General features: G+C 41.4%; 1 protein-coding gene across 1 annotated transcript; it reads left to right on the forward strand.

Moving 5' to 3' along the window:
* Positions 1–3,678: 3,678 nt before the first annotated feature.
* LOC128892762 (autism susceptibility gene 2 protein-like) lies at positions 3,679–10,992 on the forward strand (the record flags this gene model as incomplete). The annotated part of the gene is made up of 16 exons (XM_054153302.1): positions 3,679–3,858; positions 4,359–4,544; positions 4,919–5,032; positions 5,123–5,158; positions 5,250–5,276; positions 5,356–5,416; positions 5,492–5,694; positions 5,768–6,142; positions 7,125–7,360; positions 7,435–7,548; positions 7,749–7,969; positions 8,087–8,295; positions 8,385–8,549; positions 8,701–8,980; positions 9,201–9,363; positions 9,607–10,992. Coding segments are annotated over 16 exons (3,570 nt in total), but the record flags the coding sequence as incomplete, so codon positions are not given.
* Positions 10,993–10,998: the final 6 nt, after the last annotated feature.

The raw sequence follows: 10,998 nt of genomic DNA on the forward strand, positions 1-10,998 counted from the left end.
TCGTCAGTGCATTCCATTCGACATCACTTACGCCATTAAAATACATCATTCGCGATAAGATCTTTCCTGCTGGGAATTAGTCGTGTTTTGTCACTCGTTGATCGCCGACCATTACATTTCCAAACGTTTGTTTTGTAAACACAGCGCAACCAAAACTAGTCCGACAGATACGAAAAGCGCTGCGTATCGATGTTTTGTACATTTATTCGTGCTACTGTTTGTTTTCTCTGCTCTACACGATTTGATGAATTATTAATTCTGTGAATGAATTATACATTCGCACATTTATAAGTCTAGTTTGAGTCGAAATATTCACTCGCCATTTTGTTTCGTTAGAGCACCAGCCTTCGTAGCAATGAAACATATGGATAGGATCGCGATATGTTAAGTTTCGAAAGGCACAGAATTAATTTATACATCTAATAACGATATAAAATCTCTAAATGATTCTTATGACACTTTGAAATCTTACGAAGTGTCTTCTCGCCAATTTAAATAAATTATTCAGCAGGTAGGAACTTTAGTTTCCAAATTTCTACTTCTTTCTGGCACGTATTTCTCCCATTGTTGAATTTCACAAGTTCGAGAGATAACGGTGCAGATTTCTGTTCGTCGAAAGGCGTAATTTGCGAATACACGGAAACGCGAAGACAGTAACTCAGAGTATAAACAATACCGTCACGATATATGTTTACTTTCGTATAATTTTTGGACGGTGGCCAGCATCCGTTTCACGCTCAGCACGTCAATTTGGATACTGGCAAGCAGCCGAAATTTTCGTCAAACAGATGTCCGAATGACTGTTATTATCCGCTTGTTACAAACGAGAACGGCGAATGCTTAATCTTGGCGCTAGCGATGCCCGCCAAATTTAATGGGCGACCGTTGACGTATTCTGATAGGTTAAGAATCGTATTTCTCCGATTACAGAGTCGGTCGGAAATGCGCGTGACTGGTTGCTCGATAAGTGATTTGAATTCGTGAAAAGAAATCTGTCGTCGACTATATCGATGTTCGGTCGATACGATTTAAATAATTCGATTGAATTTCTTTCTGATTATTATATTGGGCGTGGAAATGAATTCTGGGCCTTTAAAGAAAAACTTACGATTTAATTATAAAGAAAAATACAATTTTTAATTTTCCCTCAACCACAAGTTTTAAGAAAGCACATATATAAACTATGGTTGTATATAATTACTTCGCATATATAGATAAACTAGTCATTCGTCTTATATTTTATATACGTTTATTATTAACATTATATACATAAAAGTTTATGTCATGAAAGTTGATGTTTCCGCTGTGTAACAGCTTTAATCACACTATTGCAACGTATTTCCAACTCTATTTCAAAATAACAGCAATTACTAATTATTTAACAAAAATTGCGTAATAGCAATTATATGTGGCATTGAGTGTAGTAAATTGTACTGTAATCTCACTCGTCGTTAAGAAACATTAAAATTCTTAATTGGAAAGACAAATAGATTGAAACACTCAATAAGAATAAAAAAGAAGAAAAAGAAAAATGTGCGAAACAAAAATTTGTTACTTTAGTTTAGATTTTTTGTTTTGAAAAGCGATAATCGCATATACAGTGACTGTCATTTAAAATCCTACACACAAGTATGTGTAATATTTTGTTAACATGTCAAAAGAAGGAACGTTAGACTAGATATGTAGGTGAATGTGTAATTTTCAATCGTGTAGGACGATTTTCATGTTTTGTATAAAAAAATCGGTCGAATCGGTAAGTGTAGATTTGAAGTGACAGTCACTACTGTATGAAGGAACGCGTTAACATCGCGACCGAGTACACGCGAACTGCGAGTAGTAAGCTGAATTAGAGTCTGGTCGTATCAACACCGAACGGGATAGACGTGGCAACATTGTACGGACGAGTTTAGTAGCCGGCTAACCAAAGCGCGGAGTAGCCGACCGGTGGAACGTCCGCACGTCCGGGAACGACCTTCCTTTACTCGTCCCGTGTCGAGGAACCTCACCTCCAGGATCGTCCAACAGTTCTTTATCTCTTTCTCTCTCTCTCTTTCTCTCTCGCCAACCATTTTTCTGTCTCGATATCAATTTATTTCGAACACATACTCTCTCATTGATTGCAACAGTAAAACATGTACGAGCAAAATTATTTATCGATGTTTTTAAGCCAATTCTTCTGATAGTATTCTAAATCGAATATCCTTATGTTTTACTCGAGACGTATATTACTCCCGGTACGTTACTCCGACAAAGGGATGCTCGAATCTTGTTAAAAATTGATTTTAAAAATCTTTTCCCTTGTTGCTGACTGTGCTATTATGACATTTGTAAGTTAAATCTGCATATACACAATTAAGACATTATCACGTAAATTTATCACAGTGGATTTCTAACCATTAATTTAAGTTACGGTGAATTTCAAAATGGTAAATATGGGATGATCGTATGATATTTAGTTGATATTATCGACACCAATTTTCATGTGAGACTGGTCAAATTAGGAATCAATTTTTCCTAAAAGAATAAGATTCGTGTCAGAATTAAGAAAAAAAAAAAAAATCAGAAATTAAAAAAGTATGTGTATGCAATCTATTGAGAATTGAATATCCCTAACGATCACAGAATTTTCCGTGGCTGAATACAGCGATTAGCGATCCAACCTCGGAATAGCTTTTCTGGAGCAGCGATTAACGAAAGAAAAAGGAACGCTTCAAGCATTGTGATATATTATAGCAGGTTTACGCAGTTTTTTGGTGCACTCCCAAGTCGGTGGTTTATTCGATTAATTCGCCTTAGATACGGAGCGTGTAATCCGACCGCGGTACACGGTCCTAGGGGGTTTCGCTTCGCAGTTGGCACACGTGCGCAGGTGGAGTATGGCTTTTGCTAGGTGGTAGTTTTTTTTATCACCGAGGAGCTCTAGTGGCTTTTTCCCGGTCGTTTCTTTGGTAGCCAATCCGTGAGAGAGACGAAGAGGGAAGCAAGGAAGGGTAAGAGCGTGAACGGGTACACAGTTATCGGAAAAGGAAAGTAATACCCGGGAGTCGAGAAAGAGAAGTCAGGGTTCGGGGGGCTTCGTTCCTTCCAGCTGGCCTGGCACGGCAAAGGAGGCCTTGTCGCGCGGCTGCTCGTTCGGTCAATGTCTTCTCTTTCTGCCTCGCTCTTCCTCCTCTGCCTTCTTCGTCGTCCCCCACTCCGCTCTTTTTTCGTCCGCCCCTCCTCCCACTTTCTACATCCTCCAATCCCCTCTCTCGCTGGTTCCCTTCACCTTTACCCCGCTCGCTACCTCTTTCATTCTCCCCCCACCATTCGTGCGCTGCATCGCGCACACGAGACACGGTGCCTGCCTGTGAAAATCTTGCTGTCATCTTTGCGAACGCCCGTGTCCGTCTTAGAGCTAGAATCCGTACGGGAATCGGCCGTATTTCTCTCGTCTACCCAAAACACGGGAACGTTTGATCGCGATAACGGTATTTAGGTGCACCAGAGGGGAAACACCGCGAGAAACGGGGAGGCGGGAGCGGCGAGGGGACAGGGGCAGAGCACCACCCGTTCGGAAATGTTCACTGACATCGCGGTTTAAAGCCACCCGACGGAAAGGCGTTCTCGTGCGGCTTTTTCTACTGTGCGCGCAACCAGCGTCGATGTTCCGCGCGCGCAACCAGATAAATTCGTCGACGTGACACGAAAACCGACGATTGGCCGATTTTTCCTTTCTTGCCGCGGTCGAGCAGCGAAGTTGTGACAGGGATCGGTGGTGGCGTGTTTACCATACGTGTTGAATATACTCGTTTGCTGGTTGGTCGGATTTTATGCGCCTTGAATCCAACCACGGCGAACGGTACACCCGAGTCCTTGGTGTGTATCGGATATGCAACCAACGACCGCAACGAATGAAATTTGATTATTTTAATTCGCGCCTGCGAAGCTAGAGATCGTACCAAGAGCCACCGTAAGGATTATGTTACCGTTTATCGCGATACCGCTCGCAACAGCATCCTTAGGTTCTTGTAAATAACGACGGCTCTCTTAGAATGTAATCTTACATTCTTGAGACTGTTGATCGCGTATTAAGTTTCGACGAATGTTTCTTAAACATTTCAAATTGAGTTACATTTTATCTAAACGTTTAATAAAAGAAAAACAAATGTACCGTTTTTTTTTTCTCGTGTGATAAAATTATTTTTGCAATAAACTAGGTAACGAGATTAATTTTTTTGGTAAAGTCTCGAATTGACGAGTCCTCTAGCGCATCTAGGATGAAACTTATTTTTACAATAAAAAATATTACTTATATTTACGTATAAGGTTTAATCTTTGTGAAAAATTTAATTTGAATTTTTTGTTTCTGATTACAGAGTGCAATAAAGCTAGCTGGTAAAAACAATGTCAAGAAATTGCATACGCTACTGTCAATAGTGGAAGAGAAACCGAAGGTGGATACAGGACAGAATAATAGACACAACGAGCACCACATCAAAAACCATTTCAAGCACAACCATTATACACACAATTCCATACTGACACCTTCAACGCTCAACCAGGTAATTTTAAACAAAAATGGATGTACAGTATGCACTGAAATTGTTAGTTGAAACTTTAGGTATGTGTAGTATTCATCAGAAGAAGCAAAACAGTATTAGCGAACATGAGTTTGGAACTGACAGTTTCTAAGTTACAAGATGAAATCTGATACCACTGTAGCAGTGTCTAAAATACTTTTGTCCTATTTCGATACATACCTGAACATGCTATCTTATCGTACATTGTACATACTCAAAAATGCAATGAGTACTTACAATTTCTTTTAATCAGAATCTAATGTATCTAAAGTTTAAACCATCTACATCAGCACATCCTATATAAATATTATGGTGACATATAATAGAAAAGTTATGTAACTATGCTTTGCTTGTAGGGCCTAGATGCAGGTACAAGCGACGATAGTGGTAGAGCATCTGAACAACTGCATGGCCCTGGTATACCTAGGGATTGCCAGGACGCAGACAGTTCCAGGGACCACCTCAGCGATGTAAGTAGAACTATCAGTTAATTAATTGCTGTACAAACACAAAAAAATGATCAAATTCTTATTTTTGTGCAATTTCTATCGTTCTTACAGGCTAGCAGTCATTGCAGCTCGGGTAAAGGTTATATCGTAAGTGTCAGAATTCAACAAACTAAAATGTTTGTTATAAATATGAAAAGCTGTAGTAATAATTCTTTGTTATTTCTGTTTCTTACTATAGTGTGATAGTGAAGGAGAAGACGATAAGGTATGTAAATTTCGAACTGTAGAACTAAGATGTAATAAAACAAACGAGCAGTTTTTCTTAAAACTACATTTTATTCCAGGGCTCGGATGCTGAATCGATACTCTTTGAATCTTCTACCCCACCACCCCTTGCACGTAAATGTATGCTTCAGAAATATCAGCGTTATTCCTATTTGTGCTGTGAACACATGTCTGACATCGGTATTTATATTCTAGACGAGTTGCCATCGTCTTCACCACACGTATTGCCTCCAGCAAACGGGGCAGGAGGTTCACCACCGGACACTGGTGGACAAATTTCTAATCCAGCAACGGATGCTCCGGCACCTATACCACCTCCTGTGCCTGCGTCAGCACCAGTTCCAACAGCGCCAAGTCCTCCCAGTCCTACTCTACCCCCTCACATATCCCAGCCACCTGTAAGTAAAGTCTTTGTAAATTTTCGTTTTGCTTCAGCAGACTCAACATACATTTGATTAAACGTACTTTCAGATGACTAGTCCGTTGGCAGCAAATCCACGTGCAATAGCTCCGCAACAGCGGCCAGCTTCCCCAGCTCTGCCACCTCCTTCCTTGTCCCAGCAGCCTCACACTACGATACCTGCGTTACATACACCTAATGTGCCCCTCGTTTCGTCGAGTCATACAACTAGTCCCGCGGTAGCCAGTTTAGGTGTCACCCCAGCAGCACCATCAAACGGGGCGACAACTACCAGCTATCCACCGTCGATACCCATGGCTGCTTATCCTCAAACGCAACCATCTTACCCGCCCCTTTATACGCCGTATACTGCTCTAAATCACAGTCCATACCTTCCACCTGCGGTACCATCTCCTTCCCATTCTGCTTCTTCACGGGCAGAAGTGGTAAGTCGTAATATTCTTTTCATCTAAATCAGTATTTCTCAAATACTAGTCCGTGGACCCCTGATGGAATGATGCAAGTTAAATGTGTTGAAAAATCATGTACTATGTAATCTAATATGATGATAACATTTTTAATGTGACAATTGGGTTCTTGTGTACATTCTTGTAAACATCAAGTACGAAATATCTTGCAAAGTATTATGTTTTTAAAATTCAAACTTTGTCATGATTATTTCTATATATACAGAATGACGAAAAGAAAAATCTAGCTTAATTAAATATTGCACATGCATCATTGCACCAAAATAAAAAAGTGTACCATCTAACGATGGTTCTTATTCTTTCAATTGCTTTTTGAAACAGTAGTATTTGCTTCAAAGAATGATACAGTGTAGTGGAATAACAAAAAAGTCTTCATGGTAAGACATACAAGATTTTTTTTATGCCTTTTTATGTCATTTGTTTAGTAAATGAATTTGACTTTAAACTTTACTTGAATTCCTGATTATTCAAATATTATTCAACTATTGGAATGTTTGAATATTTGTCTATTGGAACACTTTATAAACTGATCATGTTCTGATTATGTGCTCCTGGCTTTGAATAGTGTGGTATGAACTATAAATCTTAATCTCAAGTTCTTTAAGTTCATAATGTTTTTCTAAATTTTATTTTTTCAAGATATTTTATTAACAATAAACTTAAAGTTATGTCTCACTCAGCACGTTTAAAAATATATAATTCACTTGATTCACTTCAATTAAAATCATAAATTTGAATTAAGGGTATGTACTAAAAACATAATAGTTTAATATTATTTAGGACAGGAGATACGCCAAAAGTTTTCCTTTATAGAAAGGGTCTATGGAAAGATGACATTTGAGAAACACTGACCAACGCTAAGGACTTTTGTTCAACTTTGCATTACATGTAATGAAAGTTCTTTCGCGTTTTCCGTTTAACCGATATTTTCCGTTTTTAGAGAGGAAGTAGAGCCTCCCCGTGCACCAACATAAGTAAACAGCCTGTAGGAAATAATACTACGAATCACAATACTCCGCTAAGCGCCGCCACTACGACATGCGTGTCCACGATAACTAATACAGTTACCACAGCGAACACCATCGCTCACAGAGATATGGTAGCCTGTAGTTTAACTGGAAGGAATAATAACTCGCCCCGTGGACACAGTCCGAGCCGAGAAAGGGATAGCTACAGGTACACGTTTGTAATCATACATAATCCCAACGTTTGTTGCAACAATGATCTTATAGTACTATTATTTGTTACAGCAGTAACGTGAGTAGCCTAAGTCGAGGTAGTATAACGCCCGTAAGTGTGCCAAACACGTCTTCTCCAGCCAATTCTAGTCTACCTGCGTATTCCAAGCCACAAGGATGGATTGGGTATAAACAACACGGAAATTATTCTAACACATTCATACTTAAGGATGCAGTTAAGCTTCAAAATTTTAAATATGATTCAGTCTCCAATAATTAATAATTTTGTAGCCATCAAGGAAAATTGTTTACATTTTAAGGTTTTGAGGCTCGACCACCTTAACGAAATTTCATTAGATGACAATTTACATATGTTTAATTTGCAGTAGCAACACAACTTCGCAATTATCTCCGGCAACAGCAACATCAGTTCCAAGGCCAACTCCACCACCCGTGCCACTGGGCATGCACACGTTTCCACCGCCAATGTTTGCAGCACCACTACCACCTCCTGTGTCCAGTTCGAGTCCACACACATCACTGCCTTCGTTACCACCGCCAACGACCAATCCCAACCCATTCTCCGCCGAATCACTTTTCCAAACAAGTAAGTTCACAAACTGTTACAATTTTTGCAATTCGAGGAATAGAGAGAGAGAGAGAGAGGAATTGACTCGCCGAGGAACAAGAGACTAACGAAAAGTAGGGGTGACTCATGTCGCAGGTCAGGCCGACATGCTAAGGCGAGAGCTTGACAATAGATTCTTGGCATCCCAAGACCGAAACGTTGGAGTCGGAGTCGGCAACCTGGGGCCACCCCCATACCTCAGGACAGAGATGCACCATCATCAGCATCAGCACACTCATGTACATCAACACACGACGCCTCTACTTCCACCGACTGCAGCGACCACCCTCTTTCCAGCTCCCATCGTACGTAACCTACGCATCATTGACATGTGAAACTTAAGGCAGTAGAAGTGAACCTTCATGCTTTTATACACCAATAATTATTTTTTTAGTTCAAGGATATTCCAAAACTGGGAGGTGTTGAGTCTCCTTTTTTTCGTGGTAATTTAAATCTGTCTGGATATTCTGGTTTTAATGCCGGCCTTCTGCATCCGGGCATCGGACCGCCTTCGACTCCTTTCGTACCACCGAATCATTTAACATCGTTCGCACCAAAGGTAAATCGATTTTTAATTTCTGTATTAGATTAAATGGAAAGCTTTTACATTTTCTATTAAGTCAATAGGAGAATTAACACTTTACCATCTGAATAATCTATGTTCTGGAAAAAATATATGTTATTTACAATTTATGTTTTGTCTATTACAGAAGACTGGAAAATGGAACGCAATGCACGTACGCATCGCTTGGGAAATTTATCATCATCAACAAAAGCAGCAGGCGGAAGCTAAGGCGGGAGGTGTCGTTAATACTAAAACGGAACTGCTGAGACCACCGGGTCATCTTTATCCAGGTGGACCAGCAGGTGGTCTCGGAATTGGTGCACCTCCGATGGCGCCTCCGTTCCCCACTAACATGCAGCAGGCACATCCTGCGCCACCTCCACCTCATCCAGTTGGTTTTCTGTCTACGCCAGCGTCACATTTAGGTAATCTTCACGGAATCGATGCTTTACACAAGTCTTGATCATTTTATTAAGGAAAGATATGTTATCAACAAAAAATCAAAGTTTTGGTCTCATAAACATTGAGAGGTTTTTTATTATTACTAAACTATGACATCTCAAGTTTTGTAATCAACTTTATCGATGACAAAATATTAAGAATTTTAAAGGATTATAATTTCATTTCGTATTAAAATTATTACAGGAACAGGAATGTCACCGTTTGGAAGGTACCCATCCACGTACGGCGCGCCAAATCCGAATTTCCCTGGTCTTTCTAGTTTTCCACCATCGAGAGAAATGCCACCGTTGGGTGGGCTAGGTTCTGTACACGATCCGTGGAGAGGGTACGTTTCAATTTCAAAAAGGTTCGATTACTTAAATTTACTCACAAGGGAACGCTAAGATTTGTCATCCTCAGAATTGTGTTAAATTTTACATACGGGAGTATTCTTAAACAAAGTCAGAAATCCATTTTCATTCAAAAGTACTCCTTGTGTAAAGTTTGACGCAATTCCGAAGAGGGCAAGTTCTCAACGTTTCCTTGTCAGTCATCCAATACCTTTCTCCCAGGACTAACTATTATTTATCCCTTTAAACAAATTTTTTAGATTGCAACGAGCGTCCACTGGGTTCCCACCCACCACTGTTGCATGGAGCCTGAAACCAGAACCGCCTGCTATCGATAGACGAGCGGAACTCGAGGAACGTGAACGAGAACGCGAACGGGAACGAGAACGGGAACGCGAGCGTGAACGTGAGCGGGAACGAGAACGCGAACGTATCAGACGTGAGAAGGAGAGGGAACGGGAGGAGCAGCGCGAGCGAGAAAGACGAGAACGAGAGAAAGAAGAGAAAAGGAAACAGCAGGAAGCTGCTGAGAGGGAAAGGGACAGAAGGGATAAAGAACGTCGTGAAATGGAGAGACGCGAAATGGAGCGCGAGAGATTGCTTCATCAAAATCGACAGCATGTGGTGGTAGGTCGAGAACGATCACCGTTGAGAAATGGAACGGTGACTATGGACGGTGGCGAGGTGCGTGTCAAAGAGGAACCCCGAAGCAAAGACGACGAAGTCGTGATGCTTCCAAGACCACCGGGTCCTGGCCCAGGTGGTCAATCCGCAACAGGGCCTGGACCGAGTCCACTACCCGATACCAGGTATCATCACCCCCATCCTCATTCGTATCTCGCGAGGCATCCTCACGGGATGCCGCATTCCATGCCGCGAAGTATGCTCCCTGGATTAGGTGGACATCCCATGCAACATTTCCCACCACCTTCGGCGCCTGCAGGTCAACCTGGGGGTCCTTGGCCCGGGGATCCATTCAGAGATTATCGCTACGATCCTTTGCAACAACTGCGTTACAATCCCCTGATAGCTGCTGCTGCGTTTCGCGCAGAGGAAGAGGAGAGGGCCAAGCTTTACGCTGGCTACCCACCACCACCTGTGAATGCTCTGAGAAGCAAGGATCCCAGTCCTGGCCCCCTTAGCAATTTACACATGCATCACAGAGCGGGACCAGGACCAGGAGTGCCAACACGACAATTGGACCCTTCTTTAATGCACGCAGATATACACAAGAAAGAGGATGCGTCCCAATCCCGATGATACATCCTCCCAGCGTCCTCGGCTTCTGCGAGCGAACGCACCAAAGGGTCAGCAGTCTGAGCACTAGCGCATACCCACACCCTCACCCCCCACGGTGCTGATATTTTGCTAACGGAGGAGAGGCGTTATTTAAAAGAAATTGTACATAGATTATATAATATTTATAGTTATCGATGGGGAAGTGCGAAATGAAGAAACCGTGTTAGAACTTTCAATTATATATGGAACGCACTCCGTATGACGATCATTAACAAAGATGCCTTGACTCGCGATCCGTAGGGTCAAAAGACGGATAACTTTTACGCGTTTACCGTAACGTCGATATTGCGCCAAGGCATCGGTATGAAAAAAAAAAGGGAAATGTGTTGTCACGAAACGGAATGAAAGAAATA

This window comes from Hylaeus anthracinus, unplaced genomic scaffold, assembly GCF_026225885.1.
Source record: "Hylaeus anthracinus isolate JK02 unplaced genomic scaffold, UHH_iyHylAnth1.0_haploid 17192, whole genome shotgun sequence".
Lineage (NCBI taxonomy): Eukaryota > Metazoa > Arthropoda > Insecta > Hymenoptera > Colletidae > Hylaeus > Hylaeus anthracinus.